We start from the raw sequence: 23,448 nt of genomic DNA, 5'->3' as shown, positions 1-23,448 counted from the left end.
TTTCTCATTTGCGCCATGGTCAGTGGATGAGGAGGTGGCTCGCTCACTGATTACTGTGTAAACAGAACACTGGAGTAAATATACCATTGATCTGATCCAGCATGGTTTTTCTTACGTTCTTGTGATTACTTGCCCACATTGTCATTCAAGCAACGTCTGTAGCCCTTTAAAGGAAATTTAAAAATGTCAAAAACCCTAACAGAAATACGTATCGTGTGCCTCACTGTCTTGTGATCTACTTGCTTTTCTTTTTTACTCTCCCCCTCAAGTTGGCAGGACACTTTTTCCTTAAATAAAAAACAAGGAAGCTAAATACAACTATTGCATTGTTGTTCATGAGTGGTGGACATTTTAAGATAAATGCTGGGAGAGGGCAGACGGATGTCTCCTCTTTCTTCATATTTAGCACATTTTCTTTCTTTCTCCTTAGCTTTTAAAAAGCTACATGGCTAACTCCTCACTGCCCCACAGAAAATATTGATCAGCCTTTCTTGTCTGTTGTACGTGTTTTGTATTTAAGCTCCCTCTGCACCTGCTGAGAATGTCACACTCTCAATCAATGAGTCCAGCTCTTCTGTGATAATCACGTGGAGAAAGCCCCCTGCTGCCCAACTGAACGGTGAACTTCAAGGCTACAGCATCTCTCATGTGTGGCAGAGTTCAGAGTTGTCTGTAAGTATGGGAAGAGATGTCAAATGAATTGGCAACGGACTCAAATGAATTAAAATTTCTAAGAACCCAACCCACAGATTCCATAGTGTACTGGCCTTTCCTTAGTCACATTAATTTCACAATTGTCTGGACTGTTTTTAAAACTTGGACATACCTCTATGCAACAGTAGTTGTAGAACAATGAACGAAATAAATACAGCCAACCAAAAATGCTAATTTTCCCCATAGAATAAAGAGTGCAAATATAGCTGGGGGGGATTTACACATTATTAGGAGTATCAATTTGTCTACCTTCAAATTATGCAAATATGTACAGATGTATTTATAGAAAATCTGATTCTGTCAACATGGAGACGGCAGAATGGAAGGCATCTGAAAATCCACAAAAATAGAGAATGGATTTTACAATATTCATACATTCCTAACAACAGGATACTTAATAGCTCAACCAAATATGCTTATCTGAAGTAACTATAAATGTATTTGAACTGGTTCTGAATCATAGGCTTTTTCTGTATCAAACTTTTACTTTATAGCAAGAAAATTGGTAGCTTGGTGAAGATACATGCTTAGCCTTACAAAGCCTTGTACAATCTTAATCCCATCAAAAGAGGCTTCGGCGAATGGGGCGGCATAAAAATGTTTTAATAAATAAATAAATAAATAAATAAAAGCTTTCTTCGCACCATTTGTCCAAAAAAACCCCCTTTAACCTAGCATGGATATGTTGATGGGGAAAGAGTCCTTTTTTTGTTAGGCATTGGAATTTTCAAGGGAACGTTGCTTTGGCAGGATTAACAATCTACAAGGCTTTGTTGCTTTTTGGATGAGTGTGCCGCCTGAAATTTTAGGTATTTCCACGAGTAACATGAAGGACAGCTGTTTTGATCACACAAGGCTGCCTGCATTAGGGCACTCTCAGGCAGACTGTCTTTCCCATTATCTGCTCCCTGCTCTTTTTCCTTGAGCATGCCTGGGCTGGCATGGATCCCCTGCATGCAATGCGTCTGCTCACTCTTTGCGCTATAGCTACCGTTTCCCATTAAGGACCAAACTAGGCATGATGGTGGCAGTAAGCTTGTCTTAAACCTGGAACTTAGCCTGAAAGAAAACTGTTGAAGGTATGATTTTAACATCAAAACAGGGATGCAAGTGAGAAATGAAAACCTGTACCCTACTTTACTTCACCTCTTCTCTCTTGGGGCTTTTGACCTTGGCTGGGGAGAAGATACTTGGGGAGAAGCTGTACAGATAGAAGTCATGAAAGAGTTGGGCATGTTTAGCCCTGAGGAGAGAAGATTGAGGAGAGATAAGAAGGCACTTTTCAAATGCTTGAAAGGCTGACACACAGAGGAGGGACAGGATCTATTCTTAATCATTCCAGAATGCAAACCATAGCATAATGTGCTTAAGTTAGAGGAAGCGAAGTTTCAATTGGATATCGGAAGGTAATTCCTGATTCTTAGAGCAGTACAACAATGGAACCAATTACCTAGAGAAGTTATGGGCATTCCCACACTGGAGGCATTCAAGATGCAGCTAGACAGCCATTTGAGAGGGATGTTATAATGTGGAATTCTGCACTGAGTTGGACCTGATGGTCTTATAGGCTCCTTCCAACTCTACTATTCTATGTCTCTATGAAATCCACCTGACCAATTTCCACATTATTCTGCAAATTATTAAAAACACAATGCTTACATACAACAGGCACATTGATTTTGGTAAGCAAGTTTTTCTAATGTTCACTTTCTGTTCCCTAAAGTGTCTTTCTGTATGCCTCTGTCCTTTTTGTACTCACTTTCTAAACCAAGCACTGTATCACAAATTCTCTTACAATTGCAAAATTCCAAGCTTAATTGTGTTCTAATTAATAAATTAAGCCAGAAATGCAAATTAGAATATTTTGCTTAAAATGTAGGGCAAGCAAAATGCTGAAGCATCTCCTCTCTTGGAAGAAAATCCCAGCCTACACACCCCTTAACCACACTTATCAGATTAACAATGAATGGTTAAAGCTAAACCCATTCCCTGAATTAATCACTAACCACATTAAGGGTTATGTTCCTTCAACCATTCAGATATTTAACTGTAATTAAGAGTTTGAAGCTGCAATCCTGTATGCCAGGATAGATAGGGTATAGAAAGTGAGCTGCTGTACCCCCAATTTTGTTTTTTTAAGGTCATCAGGAGCAGCCTTTTAAAAACCTTTTAATGCATTTAGTTACTAATAAGCCCCCAAAGAGGCAAAATTACCTTGAAAACAAGGTACTTTTAAACCTTTGGGTCCTCTGTAGTGGCCTAGATTTTTTTATGTGGGGAGGCAGTCTTTGGGGGAAGGGCACAAATAGCCTCCAGGACTCCTAAAGTTGCCACCCCTGACAAGCATGCTTACCTGGTTGTAAGTCCCATTGAGCTCTATAGGCATCACTTTATTTATTTATTATATTTTTACACTGCCATCAGCTCAAAGGTTCCCCAAGTGGTTTATAGAATTAAAATACAGTAATAACTATGAAAGAAATCATTATAAAGGCATCATAAAATACCCTAACCCTAACCCACCCCTTCTTGCTTCTGAAGCTGCAGCTGGTTGAAAACAACATGAGGCTTGAAGCCTGCCTTTTATTAACCATATTGCGATCTGTGATGTCTTTCATTCTTTGCTTTTACTGTAGTGCAAGTTCAGGATCCCTGATGCATTAAAGGAAATTAATCACTCTTTTGCTCTATAAATGGCAAGCGTAAGGGACCTCAGTATGAACGGTGACCTCAGCAGGGGAGTCAGGAATGCCCCCTCCCTGGCCCTCATGCTGGACCCCTGATCTGAACCAGAGCAAACAGTGCAATGAAATAGCTGCTTCAGCTCCATGTCTTCACCGCTGGATCCCTTGGTGTGTATGTTTCATAAGAACAGTGATGCAGTTCTTGGGGAAGCACTGTTGAAGCACACATGCTCTGAAACAGATCTGCTTCACTTTTCCTTTTAATTGTTTCAGCTCTTGGGTTCCCCTCCCAGCCCTTCACCTAAGGTGATCTTATGGATGTTGACTTGACTGCTTAGTCCAGAGTTCAAGGCACAATCCTATCCGTGTCCACTTAGTAAGTAAGCCCTGCTGAGTTTAGTGAGGCTTTATCTCATGTATGTGTGTTTAGGATTGCAGTTTAAGGTAGCAATCCTATGGGGCTGCAGGACACATCAGATGTTCAGCACTAAGGTTGGAGTGTTAAACATTTTCCCACAGCAGGAAAAAGAGTTGATTCATCTGTGTTTGCTTTCTGTAGGACTAGAGTTTTCTGTTCCCTTTTTTAATACGCGTGCTTAGAATTTAGAAATCAGCAATGCAATATAATGATCTTGTGACTAGTACAGGGCACAGGGTAGAGATGCTAACTCATCAGCTTATACTTCAGACAACAGCCAAAAATCCAGGTGCCTGCTTCCCTAGTGAAACATGGGATGCCGAAACCTTTATATCTAGGCTGTTTGTACTTTGCATGAGCCTTTTAAAGTTCCAGCCAGGGCTGTCCTAAGACTTACTGTAGCCTGAGACAAAAGATGTGTTGGAAGCCCCTGCCTGCCTGAAGTACAGACTGGCAGTTGCATGTCACTTTGGCATTGGAGACAGATAGAATCCTGCACTGCACTGAAGGGCAGCATGCTAACTAAGGGGCACAAGGCACAGCTCTGTTCTCTTAACAGCTGACCATCAAACCACATCACTGGGATCCCTCACCTTAGGTGGCTGCCAGACAGACAGACAGACAGACAGACAGACAGACGTTGCTAGCTACATCTTCCAAGTCTGAGTCATGTGTGTAAAAGCTGGTGCAAACGAAGGGACAGTTTATAATATCTATACCAGGGTAGAAAACCTAGTGCTGTGCAGATGCTTTGGACTATAACTCCCCAAATCCCTGACCATTGGCTGGGAACTTGGGGAATTGTAGTCTAGCACCTCTGGAAAGTACCAGTTTGCTTTCACTTCATCTATGCTGCCAAGGCCGGCCCTGGCATTAGGTAGTGTGAAGCAGCTGCCTCAGGCAGCACGTGCTGGGAGGTGGCAACAAGGTGCTGGCAGGAGCGGGAGGCGGCGGCAAGGGGTTGGCAAAGAGTCTTGTGTGTCATACCACCTGCTCTGCCACCTTAAGCCGGCCTACTGCTTCTGGTGCAGTGGGAGTGTTGGCCCATTCACTGCCAAACCAGTTGACTTTTGTGCATGGGAGGTGAGGGGAGGAGCCCCCTTCTTTGCCTTAGCAGCAAAATGTCTTGGCCCTGCCCTTTATACTACAGCATCTGCCTCCCACCCCAATCTGCAACCCTGCACGCACTTTCTTGGGGGTGAGCCTCACTGAACAGAGCAGGACTTCTGTTCTGAGTAAACATCCCTTGCAAAAGACCACTCTACCGAGAACGACCACTCTGCGCATTGTGCATTCACCGAGTGTGCATTGACTGCAGAAATGGGGTCTGTCAGCAGACTGGACTTGACCTGACTCAGGTCCCCCATCGCTCTAACACAGTTGACCCTATTTGAACTGGTAGGCAATCCCTCCTTTGATACAGCTTTGCTGACTACCTTCGCATCTTGAAGTGTGGTCTATTTAAACAAAACACAACAAATTTGTCATTCTTAATGATTTTATAACTGCTGAGAGTTTTGTTCCTGTTTACACAGAAGTTTTATACTGGCTTAGTCACTTCTTCAACACATTGCCCCACTGAACTTAAAGACTAGCTTGCCAGCTGAGCTGTGAGTCACTGATGGGACAGGGCTCAGGCTGGCTGGCAAGTCTCTTGGAAGCAGCTCGAGCTGACTAATCGTCTCTCCAGGAAATAACACAGAATGCGTGAGAAGGGGGATCATTTGTTTCACATCTGCCTGCTCACAGCTATTTTGTTTCTAAGCCTTAAACAGGTGCCCTCCAGATGTTTTGGGCTCCCCAGCTGACTGGGATCCTCCTGGCTGGAATTCTAGCCTCAAAGATAGCTTTGCCTTTTCGCAGTCACATGTATATAGCCAAATATCACCTGTATTGGGGGACTAGTAGTATGAATTAACATTTTTTTGGTTGCCAATAAACATGTTGATTTTTAGCTCAATGGGAGGTCCATAAGAATATGAGTAAAGCAAGCAACCCTCAGCAGCCCCGTTTTACTCAGTTGGGCTTCCTGTTAAGCAAGTGGAGAAAGGGTTGTATCCTGATATTTGGACTACATAATGTTTAATGGACAAGCATTTTTGATCTTACAGTAGCTGTCATTTCCATTTCCTGTGAAATGTTCCGCAACTTTTAGTGCTTCTTCCCTGTTCCTTGCAACAGCTGGATTGGCAACTACTGTACTTGAATGTCACATTGTGCTGGGAATACTGATCCCAGGCAATCAGGAATCACATCATAGGAACCGAAACAGTTTTGGAATAACTCCTGTGGTCTGTGTTGTCAGAAGTTGGAAGAGGACCATAAGAAGAAGAAAAAAAGAAGGGAATCTTACCAACTTCATTTCCTCTGGTTTTGTTTGTTACTAGGTTTATTTTGTCTTGCTTTTTTGGCTTTGCCAATAGACAGTTTTGTAAGTATTGGATTTGTTTGGCCACAGCTAGCTGCTTGTACAACTGGGCAGAATTTTTGTTGACTTCTTGATTTGAGCAGTTAAGACAGTTCTAAAAGAAATGCTTGTCAGCTATTTCATTGTTCCCACTCAGTATTATTTTTACTGAAACCAACATTGGCTTTAATGTTTGTCCTTTCCTGTAGGCAGATAAGCAGGAAATGTAATCTAAAAACCTGTCAGTGGGTGGTGAATCTTGGGTTTTCAGCTAATTATCTCAGATACTTTTCTTGGCACCTGCAAAGTTCACTGTCAGTTGTCATTTTAATGTATTTATTAAATATATTTATTTAATTGAGAAAGAATAGTGCTGACCTCCAGCACCATTGTATTTTGCTCAGCTTCAAAGAGCAGCTTTGTCTTTTGAAGTGCAGACTCCTCCACTGGTTTGTATTGAGGTTCCTGAGAAGGTATTTTTCTGTCTGTCTCACAGTTTGCGTTCTGGGAAGTGTGTGTTCCCACCAATCATGTTCACTGTAGAAGCTTTTCTGTGAATGGGCAAGCCCCCTCCTCTACATGGCAGCCATTTTCTGAGAACAGTATTATCAAAATTCCAAATGCATCCACAAAAGCAAAATGTTCTCAGAGACTGTTTCAATCGGTCAGATTCTTCTGAAGTTTAAAGCCCTTTTTTCTTGCAGCGGAATCTCTCTTCTCATGCCAACAAAGACAGCACCACCATTCACATCCCGATTGTGGCCACTGATGCCACCTGCATCGTGCAAGTAGCTGCAGTCACAAATGGTGGAGTTGGGCCATTCAGTGATCCAGTGGAAATTTTTATTCCTGGGAACGGTGAGTCAAAATAATATAGAAACATAGAAACAGAGTGAGTCAGAAAGGGCTTCCTTGGCCATCTATTCTGACCCCCAGCTCAAGGCAGCTCTGCTCATGACATGTAAACAGCAAGGGGCAGCATAGAAATGTAACAACAACAACAACAACAACAACAACAATAATAATAATAATAATAATCTGAATTAATGCAGAAGCTGGAAGTGGCCCTCCAGTCCAAATTCATTAAGAATTCCATGGGAATAAATGTTCCTGAGGAAAGGACTCTCTGGATATTGGAATGGTAGAAAGGAAAAGGATTGCATGGCCACATCTCCAAATTCAGACCCCTCTGCTGAAGTACAGTGTTATTCCAGTGTCTCTCCGCGTAATTATTCATGGACGGAAAGGACAGAAATCAACACGTATTTCCTCCTTTTTGCTCCATAGACAGCCTTGCTGTAATAATAAGGTGAAATTGATGTATTCCTTCTTAATTTTAGCTCTTTCCCCCACCTTTTGTGGTGTTTTCCTGGTTGCTTTGAATGTGGGGTTTTGGAACAAATGCTTCTCCATCATATAGTCTTATTAAATTTTCACACAAAGTTTCAAACCCTTTAAATGTGCTTTTACAAAAGAAATACCAAACTGCACTGTGATCAGCTCTTCAGAATAACACCTCTTAGAGACTATCTCATCTCACTCTGCCCTTTGAGAGAACTAAATATTTTTCCTGCTTCGCCTTAAACCAAAGGTAGCTGGCACATCACAAAGACCAATGCTTTTCTCATATCTCAATCTTAGCCTCAATTAATCTTACGAAAATAAAACTTCCTTGTTGATCACATGGCTTCATGCACAGGCCTTCTCTTCCTGCTTGCCTTTCCTTGTGACGTTGGGCTTATAAACTGCATGTGACAGCCAGTTTCCAGTGCAGCAATTGCTTTCAGATGGAGTAGCACAGCTAACCAAATGCCTTCCCCTAGCTCCAGATGGCCTCTCAGACATTTATTTGCACTGCCACTGCACAAATTCCAGAAAACCAGACTTGAAAGAATGACTTCCATTTAAATTAAGTTAGGTAATAGGCAGGTGGAGAATTTAGAGGGAGGAAGAAAATAGGAGGCATCCAAACCACTAGTTCTGCTTTGCTTTCACCTAAGGAAAAAAATTTTGATGATAAAGTATGGTTTGTGATAACAAGATTGCTCTGTTGTGCTGTGTTTTATGGACAAGGCTGGATTCATAGTTGTGCTAAGTAAGCTACTGACTTAAAGAAGCCATGGTGAGTTGCAGTATGTGCTTGAGTGTGCCAGGCAGCTTTTTCATATTTGCACCAACAACTACAGCTTGTTGGGTCATCCAAACCACTGGGGATGGTTTTCTGCAACAGAAATCCACCCTGGCATAGCTCTGAAACAAACCATGGGTCTTGTGAGGTTTGCATAACCATTGCACAGCCCACCCTTGCCAGGTTCAGATGACAAAACAAGCTGCAATCACTGCTTGAATATACAAATAGGCCTCCTGCACACACCTCAGCCCACCATGACTTAAGTCACAGTGGCTTAGTTGACTGAGGAACTGGCTGGCTGAGTTGCTTCTTCACCTTTCCCAGTTCTGTGGTATAAGCCTTTTTTTCTCTTGTGGTGGAGGACTTTTTAATTCTTTGCAGAGCAAAAGTTAAGGGCTATTCTAACTGGGAACATTTTAGAACAGATTGGAAGATATAGAACCTACAAAGTATTAGAAATGCTTGTGTAAATTTGCTGATAATGTGCATCGCTCCCATATTATGCAAAGATGGTGGTCCCCCTTTCTCTGTAACTTGTCTTATTTTCCTAGGTTTGATATCTGCGGCACCTTCTTCAGCTACAGCATCTGGAAAAACAGATTCGATTACAATCATCCTTGGGCTTATATGCGGAGTTGTTGTTGTTGGATTAATTTTATATCTATCTGTGCTTCTCAGGAACAAACTGAGAGAGGAAACCAAGTTTGGGTAAGTAATAAAGAAAATGTTAACAATATGAGCTGAGGGGGTGGAGGCTAATGTTGTCTGGGGGAGCCATTTGCCCTCCTACCCCAAGCTGGAGGGATGAATGAAGTAAAGAAAGACCCCATACCTAGCCCCTCCTATGACATCAATCCACTCTGCCCCCTAATTTCCTTCCCCCAGCTTCTCCGTGCCAAGAGAGACAGGGAGTTCCATGCTGCTTTCTATATAGAGAGAGTGACTTAGCTGGCCCTTGCAAAAGTCAGCTCTGGCTGGTGCTGGCCAAGTTCCTTTCTGCTTCACCCACTCTGTCTTTTCCTGGATAGGAGGTAGGACTTGGGGAAGGCTGGATCTGGGGCCCCTGGAAGGAACCGAACCCAGTGAGCTGGATTAGACCTGCGGGCTGAGGTTGGCCTCCCAGGATCTGAACCCTTCCTTGAGCAGGGGAGCATTTGCTGATTTTCAAAAGCCATCTGCTGCATGGCTGATATTGATGTCCACCATCCATGTTAAACCAGAGTAGAGTAGTTGCATACATCTGAGTCGTTCACAAACCCTTGTGGCAAACCCTTTTTCTGAAATTTAGAGGTTAGTGAAGTTGACCGATAGAGTGTCAAACTTGGTTTCAAATCCAGGCTTAACCCAAGAGTAAATAATACCTGCAATCCTTTGCACATTTACCTGGAAGTAAGCTCTGTTGAACACACTGAGTCATAAGTCTGAATAAAGGTTCATACGATAGGGTTGCTGTTGCCCTTTATTTTCATTGCAAAAATGAAGAATTATGATGGCTCTTTTAACAGTGCTGTGGGATGATATATATGATCCACAAAGGGGAAAGGAGTTTTCATTCAAAGTGCTGGATAGCCAGTGTGGCGTAGTGGTTAAGAGCATGGGACTGGGACTCAGACGATCTAGGTTCTAGTCCCCGCTTGGCCATGGAGCCAACTGGGTGACTTTGGGCCAGTCACAGACTCTCAGCCCAACCTACCTCACAGGGTTGTTGTTGTGGGGATAAGATGGAGGACGAGCTGTAAGCTGCCTTGAGCCCTTTGTAGGAAAAAGGCAGGATATAAATTGAAAAATAAATAAAATAAAATAATTCTAAGGGTACAGCCCAGCCAAAGCAAGGCACTTTTAAGCCTCATTAATTTAAATGGGTTTGAGGCATCCATTTAATTTTCTCCTAATGAAAACAAGTGGATCAGAACAAGCTAAACATTGCTTTGATGATGCTTAAGAAGAGGCCCTGAATGGAAATTCTTATAGCCTACCGATTTGGATTGCAGCGATTCTGCTATGTAACTGTTTGTTTGGTCAGTTATGATTCATTTGAGCATGTGATTGTTAGCAGCTTTCCCACTGCTAAATGCCCTGTCTTTGATATTTTCACTGCGGGATACATAGAGAAGCCTCTCCAAATGTCATACACCTCTAGCTGGACCCTTGGCCTTAGTTCCCTTTCAGTATAGCAGGACCCCCGTATCTACTGTCTTAAGACACTGTAGTTTCACTTAACCATCAGCCCTCCACAGTCACAGGGGTTAGGGGTGCAGGACCCCCACAAAAGTGGAAAAACCACAAGAAAAATGTGAATATTTCTAGGGGATACATGCTCTGTTTGGGGGTGCCACACTCTTTGCCTCAGTACTAGCCAGCCTCACATGTTTTGTTTCTCAGTGGGCATTTAGACTCTAGAGATACTTGTGCTTTTCCCCCTAAAGATATTTGCAGTTTTTCCACTTTTGTAGGGGTCTTGTGCCCCCAACCCTCACGAATGTAGTGTTTGCTACTATCCACGTATCCTACTATTTCAAGCATCTACTGGGGGACTTGGAGCCTATCCCCCATGGATATGGGGGTCCTGCTGTATATCTTTTAGCTCCCTCTGTGCTGTTACAGTTGCCAGGTTGCTATTTAAAACCTGAGCTGTCCTTTTAAATGCATCCAGGAGTGACTTCTCTTGCCCTTTCTTCTTCTAGTCTAGTGGGACCATGCTAAATACTGAAGAGATCCAGAGCAAAAAATCCACATAGGACAAAACAAAACTAGCAAAGCAAAGCTTGCATATGCTAAAAATCAGGCAGAAAGATTCAAGGGGCAGGCAACAAGAGGTGAAGCACAAACCCCCGCCCACCCCCAGCTAATCCAAGGGGATTGAGGGCCCTTGTATTTTAGTTCAGCAAGCGCCCATGGACAGCAAGGTGGTGGGGCACATGGCCTCCCAGAGATGTGGGTCTCCAGATGAAAGTGGCTTTGTGGACCATCCCCTACCACCACTTCTGTGGTCTTGTTACCCACTTTCTCACCAACCTGTTTTTAGCACTGCTTAGCATATATGAGGTTCTGACCATTACAGAAGGAAAGGGGAAGATGGCAATACTAGAAAAATAACAAGCAGGAGAACCTGCTCCTGTCCTGCATTTTGGCACCCCAGTTCCCTCATGATTTAACCCATGGGTTATTGAAGCCTAGGTTGTTTGTGCATATGCAGACATATCAAGAAGCCACTGTTTTGTTAACCACAGACAACCCAGAAAGAAAACCCAAGGTTTGTTGTTGTATTGTGAACTCTAGGTTGTTTAAATGGGCTTTCATTACATGTGAAGCCAGAACCATGGATTGTTCATGAGTTATTTTGCCAGGCTGCAGAGGTGACAAGTTAGTGGTAAAAAAAACCACCAAACAACTCAGACAGGGACACAGAGGCATATGGGATAGAGGGTGGGATTAGGTGAAGGAGGAAAAAAAATCCAGGGATTGAGAAAGCAAATCATGGTTTATCAAATTATCTGCCAGACAAACCCTGAATAGATCTACAAACTATGGACTAGCATAATCAGGCCTATGTAGTGCCCAGTTTTCTTGTTTGTTTGTTCTTCCTATTGCATGACAAAATCTCACAAAAATCTAAAGCTTATATGGAATTAACCAAGGAGCTTCAGCTGTGAGGCAGTATAGAAATAAATAAAGAGGGAGCTAATTTCTTGAAAATGTTTAATTTTAAAATTTCAACTATGAAAAGTTACAGGAAAATGTTCCATTATATAATTGATAAAATCCTTGTGAAAGTAACCAGGGTTTCTTTGCATGCTTAAAATCCAAGTTTACTGGGGGTTTGTTTCTGTCTGAAGTTAGAATAATATTTAATTGAAGGCGATTGGTGATTTCAAAGAAAGCAGATGTTGTACTGAATGAACTTTGAGAAGAAGGAAATGTATCACTGGTTATTCCAAATGTGGACGTGGTTTTGTCAGCTAGGATCAGATAAAGGAAAAGAAGACAAAGAGCCTAGTGGCATCTCAATGGCTAGTAAATGCATTATGGCATAAACCTTAACAGATGAGAATCCAACAACACATGGAATATCATTGTGAATTGACAGGTACATATATGTCATGTATGTAGGCAGACAGACAGACAGCAGTGGATTTAAAATGAAATGCCAAAAGGCAGACAGTGATAATTACGTTAAAGCTTAGATGTATGAAAAACAATTACGGTGACCATTCATGAAGTAGCATTGGTAAGTGAATGTAGGACAACAGCCTAGAAATAGAACAGACCCTGCTGTGCATCCATACAGCACAAACACAACTTTAATCCTTACCCTTTTCTAACATGGGAGACAGCCACAATCAGCCACATTATATGAGGATTGTTTTGTACCAATCAACAAAGGCCCATTGTAGTCTGACTTCACAAAACGCCTTCCCTTGTGACAGTGTACAATGAAGTTCCAAACAGATCAGCACTTGCCCTTTAATTAAAAAAAAACCTGTTTGAAATAACCAACTGACCTGAGTGTACCAACCCCACCCCCCAAAACTTTTCCCCAAGGTATTCTTCTGAGAAATTGGCTGTGATGAAATTTTCATGTAAAATCTTGTTTTATTGCGTTTATATTGAATGGACTGAGGTTCTCTTTCTTTGCTGGAATGTTGTAGACTGCAATATAACTGTAAACACGCCTCCTTTTACAAATAAATATTCTAGTTATGAAAAACAGTGGGAGGGAATCTAAAGCTATGTGATTAGGCTGTCACTCATGCAACAGAACATTCTGTTTGCCTCCCACCTGCAGCCCTTGCTCCCGCCAAAATCTGCTTGAGGCTCTGGAGGGTCCCCTAATACTCCAGAGCAGATACGATGGGGAAGGGTGCGGTGAGCTTCTGGGTAGGGCGAAGCAAATTACATAATTACTGCAATAACGCTGACCAAAGTTCGATGCCCTCCTGATGTTTTGAACCACACCAAGCTAGGTTAGTATCATTAGGTTAGTTTCCTGGGTTGTATTTCCCTTGTAACCTTGCCGTTCTTCCCTGGAACTCTGGGCTCCTTGTTGTCTTTGCCTTTCGTGGTGACTCTAAGAAAGTCCCCTGGAGTTCTGCTCTTGCACTACTGCAAGTAGAATACTTAGAGCCAAGTCATACGTGCAATTGTTTACTTAATGTTAGCCCTAAAGGTGTGTGCAGTAAATGGAAGTGACAACCATCCCTTTCTCTGTCTGCTCCCGTGCTTCAAGACATTTTCTTTGCCTGACCACTTTTGCTTTCAGAGACAGGCTGCAGGAAAATGACAGAACACATTGGAACTTGCAGGGATGTCTCTCCTTTCCAAGATTTTTTGGTGTAAAGCATGAGTCCCTTCTCACCTCCTCTTTTATTGTTGAGCATGCATCTGTTTTAATGAAGACACGTATGTCTGCTTTGGTCCTTGGCTACTACATCAAATTAAAACATTTCCTTGAACTGTCTGTAAGCTAATTTGTCGTCTCATTTGCAAAGGCTCTACAGAGTCATACACATGAATACTACAATATTCCTGGTTGTTCAGACACCCTGAGGCTATTGGTGCCCTGCCCGCTCTGTTTAGATCCAAACTTTCTACCTGAAGCGAATATTAGAGTGAGGGATCATTGGGACTCTTATGGGGGAGGAAATACCTCCCTCCTGTGCTCTGGTCCTGAAAACTGTTCCTCCCACTACACACAACACATATGTGCACATTCATATACATATATTTACATTTTTAAAGGGTGAAGTTTAATTGCTTTCATGTTCATTACTTTGGCCCTTACCACTCAGAAGCTCTTGGTTTTCCTTTAAGATGCTGGTACTGTTACGTTATTATGGGAAAAGTAAATCAGCCTGTGGAAGTGAAAGTTTTTTAGGTTTTACATTGTTATTAATGAACACTGTTACAGGAACAGGAAATGAATAACTAGCATAATTTCCTTTGCCTCCCAAAATAGTTCAGTGACTTGGCATATCTTTTATAGGAAGGTTCAGTTTATGGAGTGCTTTTGTTGAGATATACTGATGGAAATAAGCATATCAAGTAATACATTCAGAGGAAAAAATGGAATATGATGGGGAATGCTGGAACTTCCTTTTTATTTGCATTGTTTTTATTCATTGTGAGCCAAACACCTGCTGGTGAAAATCTCTGATGGGAAAAACATCTGCCTTTTTTTCTTTTGCAGCTGCCACCTTCATATTTTCCAAAGAATTCACATTGATGGGAATAATAGTATGATGGCATTACTATGTTATATTTTTCTGCCCCCATTAGGCATGCTTTCAACAGTGATGAGTCAAAACTGTTTGTAAATTACAGACCAAAGAAGTCCTACTGCCGCAGAGCTGTTGAACTGACACGTACGTTTCTACATTTGTTGCTACAGCTGGGGTGTGCATGTGTTTTAAAGAAATGGCCACAAAACAATGCTGCTGGAATGACCTCAAGATGATGCATTTTGGTGTAGCAAAATGATAATCCTAGTGGGGGGAATCAAGACAAACATGTTCCTAATTCCTGGCATACCCTCCCTCGCTCTGGCATCTGCAAGGAACTGGATGCTACATACCAGTCCCGTATGTGCAGCCTCACTGATGATAATTTGCTTTCCCAAATTGTAGTTCCAAAGCCCATTTTCCTATCATATTCATGACTTTTTGGGTAAGTGTGATGTGGAGGGAGTCAAAATCCACAGATTTTCATGATTTGTTCCCCTGGATTCTAGTTCACTGGCTTAATTTCAGTAGTGTAAAGTCATACAAATTGCATAAATATCCACAAATCTCCTTAATGCTTTTTTAAAAAGGCACAAACTGTGGCCTGTCTTAGAGGCAGAAGTCCACAGAGAAAGAGCGGGGAAAAGACGACTTGGCCAGTTTCTGATCAGTGGATCAAAAATAAGCAGGAAGTATGTCACGTTCAAACAAACTGGAGTTCTGCCTCTCCTGAAATGCAAAAATAAGGTGGAAAGAATGGGAAAAAGGTGATTCTGAAACTGTGCTTTCTCTTTTCCACTGGTGCAGAACCAGAAGCTCTGGAGCCAGATTTAATCCTCCAGCATTCCCAGTGATGTTCTTCAAAGTTCCCCCTTCTTCTGGCTGCACACCATTTTCCCTGAACACTATCATTTTATGCTTTCCTGGCTTTTGTACGTTTTCCCCTGTTCTAAAAGGCTGAAATTTCTCTCCTAAAGGTTATTTTTGGTAGTAAGAGCTTTATGCCAAAATATGCTGGAATATGCTCAGCACCCCTGTCTTTAGCCTTAACTTGGCCACAATCCAATATGGAGTCAAACTCCCATAGATTTCATTGGCATTGCATCATTTTTGTGGATACTTATTCATAAAAGATGTTGATTGGCTTCTCTTCTGAGTGGTGGCTTCTTGTTGTCTCAGACACATGATCTGAAATGCATAGAGTGGCCTTTTCCCTAACTTATCCAAATGTTTCCCTTACAGTGGGCAGCCTTGGTGTGAGTGAAGAGCTACAGGAAAAACTCCAGGATGTTGTGATTGTTAGGAACAATTTGGCCCTGGGGAAGATCTTGGGAGAAGGTAAGTTTTGTACATCTCTGTAAGTATCTCAAGTCCCAAATGCACCTTCCAGCTCCCCAGATGTGCATGTGAGCTGCCATTTGCCCTCTGCTGAGCAGGATGCAAGGCAGCTTCTCATGGCCTCTTGCAGTTCGGATAGATATCCTTTCTGGGAAGTCACAGTATGGCCCACTTCTAACTCAAAGGGCTTTAGTGTGTGCTACTCTAAGAACCACAAAGAGTCCTTTGGCACCTCAAAGCGATTCTTTCCCCACCCGTTTCCTCCCAAGTGTTTTGAGCTTCAATTCCCATCAGCCCCAGCCAACAGGACCAAAGTTCAGGAAAACTGGAAGTTGTAGTCCTAGAGGGAGCTGCCTAAAGGTCTGTTTCAGAGTTCCTGAAGCATCTTTCCAACATGCTTGATACCACAATCTCTTTTCAAAATGAAGCTACTAGCTTAATTTCATTGCTGTAAGGTTTGGGATCAAGACAAATGCAGATTTATTTATTTATTGCTTCCTTCCTTCCTTTAGGGGAGTTCGGATCAGTCATGGAAGGGAGTCTGAGCCATCCTGATGGAACTATTCAAAAAGTAGCTGTGAAAACAATGAAGTGTAAGTTCTCAGCAGATCTTGACAGGTCTAGAGTTGTTGGGAAAAACATTCAGAGGCATTTCAGGTATGTAGGTGGGTAGCTAGGTGATGCTGTAGAAGTTCTTTATGAAAAATCTTTTTGGATTAGAAATCCAGCAAGTATGAGAAAGAAGTCACCCTTTTTTAACATATACAAGACATTTCTTTGTCCAGAGGTGCTTACAATGTTGTCATAGGGAAGTAATAAAGCAGCCTTGCCCAACCAGGTACCCACCAAATGTGTTGGACTTCAACTCCCATTATCCCCAGTCAGCAGCCATGCTGATTGCTGCTGGTGGACCTTCTTGTCCAGCTCAACTAGAGGGCACCAAAGTGGAGAAGGTTACACAGAAGAAGAGGAAGCAGCTGATGATTGAGGAGCCATTTTTGCTGCAGAGGGTTTGTCTCCTCAGTGTGTACTTCTTGACATTTAAAAACTGCCCTGACAAAGGTGGGTGGCTTTCTGATTGACATGAGGAGCAGCTGTTCAGCGCTCTGAGAAAGGAAGAGACAGGATGGCTTGTTACACAACAGTCAAAAAGAGGATGCCAATTTGCTAACATTTGCATGTGGCAATAGTTTTGGGAAAGCCAGTGTGTGGTGGTAAGAGTGCTGGACTGGGGACAGGGAGGATCCATGGATAAGTCCTCACTTGTCCATGAAACTCACCGGATGTCTTTGGGCCAGTCACGGACTCTCAGCTGTTGCAGTGAGGATAAAAATGGAATGGGAAGAACTATGTGAGCCACTGTGGGTTGCTCACAAAGGGAAAAACACCAGGATGTAAATGCAGCAGCAGCAGCAACAACAACAACACAAAGCAGGATTAGATAAATAAGTCCATCATGAAATTATTTCACATTCTCTCCTGCAGCATTCTTGAACTCAGGGGCCTCCACAGATACTAGGCTACAACTTCCTGATTTCCTGACTGTTGGCCATATTAGCTGGGGCCGATGGAAGTTGAATGCCAAAATATCTGGAGGGCACCACATTGGGGAAGGCTGCTCTTACCCATCCAGTCCTATAGCACTGCAGTTCTGAGCATGAAACTTTGGACTTCAGAGGTCTGTAGCTGATTCATGGAATGAAGGGTGACCTTTCCCAACCTAGTTATTTCCAGATGTGTTCAACTACAGCTTCCATCAATCCTAGCCTAACTGTGGCCATGAGAACTATGCCAGGTTGAAGAAGGTTGCCTTAGTTCATAATTCCAACTGAACCCAGAAAACTGTCTTGAAGCATTCGTTTAAAATATTGACTTATCCTTTTTCTAAACATCTTGTAAAGGGAATAGCTTAGGTTTTGATGGTCTGCAGGCTTGCTGGCTGATCTTTGTATAAACTGAAGTGCAGTGGTGGAACATGCTGCTCGATTTCCACCTAAATGACTTTCTTACCTATCCAGCCTCCAGGAATAGCTTCTTTCTTGATAGCTATTCAGAATATGTTGATAAAATGAGAAGCAAAAGGGCGAGTTACATTAGGAAAAAAAACCAAGCAAACAAGGGAATGTAAAGTTTCTTGACAAGCCTTTTTTTTACTTTATTTGCAGTGGACAGCTTTTCCCAACGAGAAATTGAAGAGTTCCTTAGGGAAGCTGCATGCATGAAAGATTTTGATCACCCAAATGTCATCAAACTTCTTGGTAGGTCAACTAGCAAATATCAGTTGTTGGGTATGAGATGTGTACATTGCAACTCCCAGCTTCCCCAACCAGCCTGGCCATTATGGGCATTATATTCCTTGCTGATCTCAAAGACACTAGATTGGGAAAGACTCACTTATGGAATTTGCCACCATGAGATGAGATGATAGCCAAGAATATTAAATGAGTTCATGAATAGTAGTTATATAACAGGTGTGCAGAACCTCAGGCTTGGTGGCTACATCTGACCCTCCTGGGACCTCAGTCTGGCCCTCCAGTGTTCCCCAGATGGCTGAATCCCTTCCCCAACTCGGCCCTCTTTCCTCCACCATGGATCATTTGTCAGTTTGTCCATTTTTGTGTGACTCGTCTCGCTTCTAAAAGGTGAGAATTCCTCTCTTCAGAGATAGTTATAGTCAGTGCTTTAAGCTGAAATATACCAGCACTGGTGGCCCTGTCCCTGTGCCCCACCTTTTTCTGGACTATGGCCCTTGCGAGTGTCAGCCCTTAGAATGAAAGACATTCAGCACTCCTAGCCTCCAAACACCTGTTAGCTAGCTAGTTAGAGTAAGCATAGTCAGGAGCAGGTCATTTTCTGGACTGGCAGGCATGTGGGGAGCGCCATTCCCTCCTTGGACACATCTGATTTTCCACTGTGTGAAACAGGATGATGGAGCAGAGGAACCTTCGGCCTGTTGCAATAAGACTTTTGCTTTTCTGGACCATTTTGTTCTTCCTTTCTTATCATGAGTGTGTATATGTGTGCATAATAACTTGCTCTGTGATTTTCATAAATCCAAAAGCATAAGAGGAGCCATACTGAATGAGTTGAAGGGTTTGTCTACTTCAGCATTCTGCTTATGCAATGGCCAACCAGGTTCCCATGGAAAATGTACACATGCAGGACATTAGTGTAATACCACACTCCCTCCCTTGTTCCCCAGAAACTGGTATACATAGGAATACTACCTCCAATACTGGTGGTAGCATCAGGACTAGTAGCCATTGATAGGTTTATCCTCCATGAATTTGTTCATTCCCTTTTAAAGCCATCTGGATTGGTGGAATTCACTACATCTTGTGGCACTGAATTCAATAGTTTAACCAATTACTGTGTGAAGAAGTCCTCCTTTTTATACGTTCTGAATCTTCCATCACTCAGCTTCATGGAACGACCCCATTGGGTTCGGTTATTACAACAGGCAGAGAAAAATGTCTCCCTATTCCCTTTTTCCGCACCCTGCATGGTTTAATACACCTCTGTCATGGTGAGGTCCTGCTGGTGCACATGATGGATTTCTTTTCACCTTTTCCAGGTGTGTGTATAGAACCAAGTTCCCAGAACATTCCAAAACCCATGGTGATTCTCCCATTCATGAAATACGGTGATTTGCATAGCTTCCTGCTTCGTTCAAGACTTGGAATGGGCCCACAGGTAACCAACAGCTCAGTAGGAAAAAAAAGTTTGCTTCTGAGGCTTCCACAACCTGCTACTTCCCAGGTGGTCATTTGGGAACTTCCTTGGACTGGGGACCCTAGACTTTGACCTGAAGTCCAGCCTTAGTTCTAACACTAAAAGTTCAGCAAGGGTTGTGTAAGCACATTTGAAGGATCTGTGCCATTTCATGAGGCCAGGAACCTGACTCACTAGGCTTTGCAGTGCTGTGGGGCTCCTCAGATGTGTTGACACTTCTCTGCAGACTTCCCTGTTGACACAGCAATCTCTGGAGGGGAGGAGGCAGAACATATCCTTGGCTCCCTGCACAGTTTTAGTTAAGACCTCTTTGGCAAACATCTGAAGAGGACTAAAGAGGAGCTACAATCCAGAATTTTCAGCAGAGAAGAACCTGGGAGATTGAGTGTTGGGATCAGTCTGCTTTGTTGCTGGTGTTGGAACAGCTTGTACTGCATTCTGCATGTGCTTCTCCATGATGCCATGCCTGACTGTTGACTGTTGTTTCTGTTGTGTCACATTGTAAGTGAGTGATAAAGGCCACAATCTGCTCGACAGGCTGGACAGAAGGGTTCTGGTAACACCTACAAGCCCATTCATGTTAATGACTGGACATAAGCAGTAGGACTGCTTTCTAGATACTGAACTTTTTGTTGATGAACATGAACTGTCATTCCTCTATTAGAACAGAAGATAAAAGCTTTAATTGTTCCAGAAACAGCACCCCTGGAGGAGATTATTTTTCCATATTCTATGGCGTAAGCAGGGGTTCTTGTTTTGATCTGTTCCTCCCCAAGATGAGCATTCTTAAAATAGGATGACACACTGAAGGGCCTTTCATTGACAAGGGCATCATATCATTTGTAGATGACATTCCCGTGAGTGCTACGATGGAATTGTTTGATTTTATTCCCCATATATATTTCTCTACAGAAAATGAAAAATAAGACCCTGCAATAAACAAATGATTATTTTGTCAAATGGCTGTAAACAATGGAGTAATTCATGGCTCAGCATATGAATCTACTTGAACTGCATACAAGTGGAAAATTAAATGATGTCTTTGCATGTAATTGGGAGCCATCAAAGAGAGCCTTATTCTGCCAGCCATTGTGGAAGGATGGAAAATGGATGGCATTTCTCCCACTTTTAGAAGAAGTGATATGCATTCATTTTGTGAATTCCTGGAGCCCAACTATGAGGGTCCAAGTACTTGCTGCAGTAACTATGTGGTGCTGGCTCATGAAGAGATTTTCTGTTCTGCAGAAAATCCCCCAAAATCCCACAATATAATTGGTTTCCAATTCACCAGGATATTGGTTAGGTTCATAGGAAAGGAACTGGGAAACCAGAAGTGTCCTCATTCATCCTAAAAATGGTAGTTTCAGCTTTAAAAATAAATACCAGTTAGTGGAGTTTTTATTTGGAGTTTTTAAAAATGTTCTTCCTTGTAATATAAAATCTTTTGTCTTTCCTTCAGTGGTAATGATGAATTCATTCCTGCTTTTTGTAATTTGTGTTTTTCCTTGTTGTCTCTGCACGTTGCACATATGGGCTCCGTGCCTGCATGGAGCCTTCATTCAGGAAACTTCGATAGCTGAGGAATTTTCCACAACCAGTGTAGCCAGCCTTTTACTAGTGTGTTCCCAACCATTTGCTCCATTCCTCTTCAACCATCTAATGAAGTTTCTCCCCTTCCTCTTGTAGAGAAAATTCTGGTTTTGCAGCTGATTATTTTTTCTAATATTTTATTTGTTATTTTGATACTTGTTTGGTAATCTTGGATTGAGTATTTATCTGTGAGGTGTATGGCCTTGAAGGCTCTTTTTTGAAAGTGCATACGGTGTGGCAGCAAACCTCCCCCAACTGATGGTCACTTGGTCTCCTTAGTAGGGCTGTGTTGGGAGCCCGCTGTATATGTGGTTTTATATATTGGTTCAGCAGAAGTAAGCTTTAAACAGTGGATTGAGTTGAGAGGCTGTTGCTTGTACCTGGATCTGTTAGAATCCACACTGAGAGGCTTACCTCCCACAAAGTTTCCATTGACTCACAAACAATCCATATATGACTTGTATGAAGGAGAGATGTTGATAACTTCATGCAGGATATCTTGGTTTGGAAGGAAGGTCCGTTGTTAGATGGTTAGCTTAGACAGAAAGAAGAGGGAGCATATGTCTTCCCTTAAGGGGAGAGAGAAGGCATGTGGTCAAGTGACCCTTTTGCCTTTCCAGGGGAGGTGAGAGGAGAAAAACTACAGCTCAGGCAGAGAGGTTAGTCTCATCTTGTCTTTGGCATTAATCCTTTTCTTCCCACTCTGGTTAGTGGACAGAACCATGCAGGGTTAATGCAGGCAAAGTGAGGTATGGGGTCCTATTGTGGGGTGTGGGGTCCTATTGTCAAGTCCTGGGTGCACTGGCAGGCAAGTCGAGTAAAACAGGTCTGGGAGATTGAAGACTCTGCTGTGAAAGAGAACACTGGAAGTGGAAACCTTCCAGCCCTTCAGTGGAGCCACAGCACTCTCCCACTCCAAAAGCAACTTCTTTGAGGGCTAGACTATTGCAGAAGCTAGACCATTGCCTTCTCTTTGTCAGCCATCCCAACTCTAACCACAGATGCCCTAACTCCAAGTTGATCCCTTGCTGTTTCAGTGCATGATTTCCTAGCCAGTACCATTTGCAATAGCTTTAAAGTAAATGTGTAATTTCATATAGTATTAGCATTTGTGAAGATAATAGTGTGATATATTCAGTACAGTTTCTATCCCATTCTCTTCCCAGTATGTACCACTACAGACTTTACTGAACTTTATGGTCCATATTGCTCTTGGAATGGAGTACCTCAGTAACAAACAGTTCCTACACAGAGACTTGGCTGCTCGAAACTGCATGTGAGTTCATATGAAGTTCTGACTCTTACTCAGAATAGAATAGTCTAGCTTTACCCAGTGCTTGTAATAGTGCAAGGGAAAATAAAATGTGTGTTAATCTTGCTCAGAATTTACAATCATGAACAAAGATTGAGTGAAAGCTGTTTTTCTAATCTTTCATTTCAAAATTGGGGAAGGTTGCTTTGAAAAGCTGATGCGCACATTCAAAATGACCATGTGATAGAGTACTACCTCAGTAGTACGTATGAGGAATTTTATTTGTTTGATTGATTACATTTATATACTGCCCAAAAGCCGAAACTGCCTGGGTGGTTCCCAGCTCCTCTTTGGTGGTTCCATGGTTTAACTCTTTTTGGGGCAAAAGGGCTTTCTGCAGTTAGAGAACCAAAACATTAGGAAGAAATACTTGAGAGCCCAGCACTCTCCCTGATAGGATAGTCTGCTAGAGGCTGATGTTAGGGTTTCCCCAAGGCAGTTACTTAGTCACTTTATGAACAGAATGCTGAACCTGATCCAGCATGGCTTTCTAATATGCTCATTACTTTGATGTTGAACTGCAGAACCCAGATCTGAGACTTTGCATTGCCACCAGGCAGGTGACAATTGGTGGCAGGGGATGAGTTATGATGTAAGGAGGGGAAGGATTCTTAAGCTTTAGTTTTCCATTACCCCAGCTTTTCTTCTCAAAGACTTTGCAAACATGTGTTTGGAACCTTGGCTTAAGGAAAATAGGTGGAGAAATGAAGGCCCAAAAGAATGCTGGAATCCGTGGCTGGCCCATTAGATCTGTGAAAAGGTTCTCAGTATTCTTGAACACAAGCAGAATGTGAGTCAGCAGTATGATGTGACTGGGGCTGGCACAAGACATTTTGCTGCCTCAGGTGAAGCAGAGTCTGAAGCAGAAGGGAGCCTTTCTGCTATCAGTTAGCTGAGAGAGCAG

At 42.5% G+C, this 23,448-nt stretch overlaps 1 protein-coding gene across 5 annotated transcripts in view; it reads left to right on the top strand.

The window, feature by feature from the left end:
* MERTK (MER proto-oncogene, tyrosine kinase) overlaps positions 1–23,448 on the top strand; it is a 65,616-nt gene that overhangs the window by 34,542 nt on the left and 7,626 nt on the right. For 4 of the 5 annotated variants that reach the window (XM_044429230.1, XM_044429227.1, XM_044429231.1 and 1 more), the window contains 9 exons: positions 521–672; positions 6,928–7,081; positions 8,906–9,062; positions 14,631–14,716; positions 15,815–15,910; positions 16,423–16,503; positions 18,076–18,168; positions 19,485–19,603; positions 22,399–22,508. In XM_044429230.1, the coding sequence (XP_044285165.1) occupies positions 521–672; positions 6,928–7,081; positions 8,906–9,062; positions 14,631–14,716; positions 15,815–15,910; positions 16,423–16,503; positions 18,076–18,168; positions 19,485–19,603; positions 22,399–22,508 (1,048 nt within the window). The remainder of the gene's footprint in view (positions 1–520; positions 673–6,927; positions 7,082–8,905; positions 9,063–14,630; positions 14,717–15,814; positions 15,911–16,422; positions 16,504–18,075; positions 18,169–19,484; positions 19,604–22,398; positions 22,509–23,448) is intronic. The other variant, XM_044429229.1, reaches the window with a different exon arrangement.

The sequence above is a fragment of the Varanus komodoensis genome, unplaced genomic scaffold, assembly GCF_004798865.1.
Source record: "Varanus komodoensis strain SLA01 unplaced genomic scaffold, ASM479886v1 scaffold2, whole genome shotgun sequence".
Classification (NCBI taxonomy): domain Eukaryota; kingdom Metazoa; phylum Chordata; class Lepidosauria; order Squamata; family Varanidae; genus Varanus; species Varanus komodoensis.
Note: the sequence above shows the minus strand (reverse complement) of the source record. Positions and strands in the feature narration are given on the sequence as shown.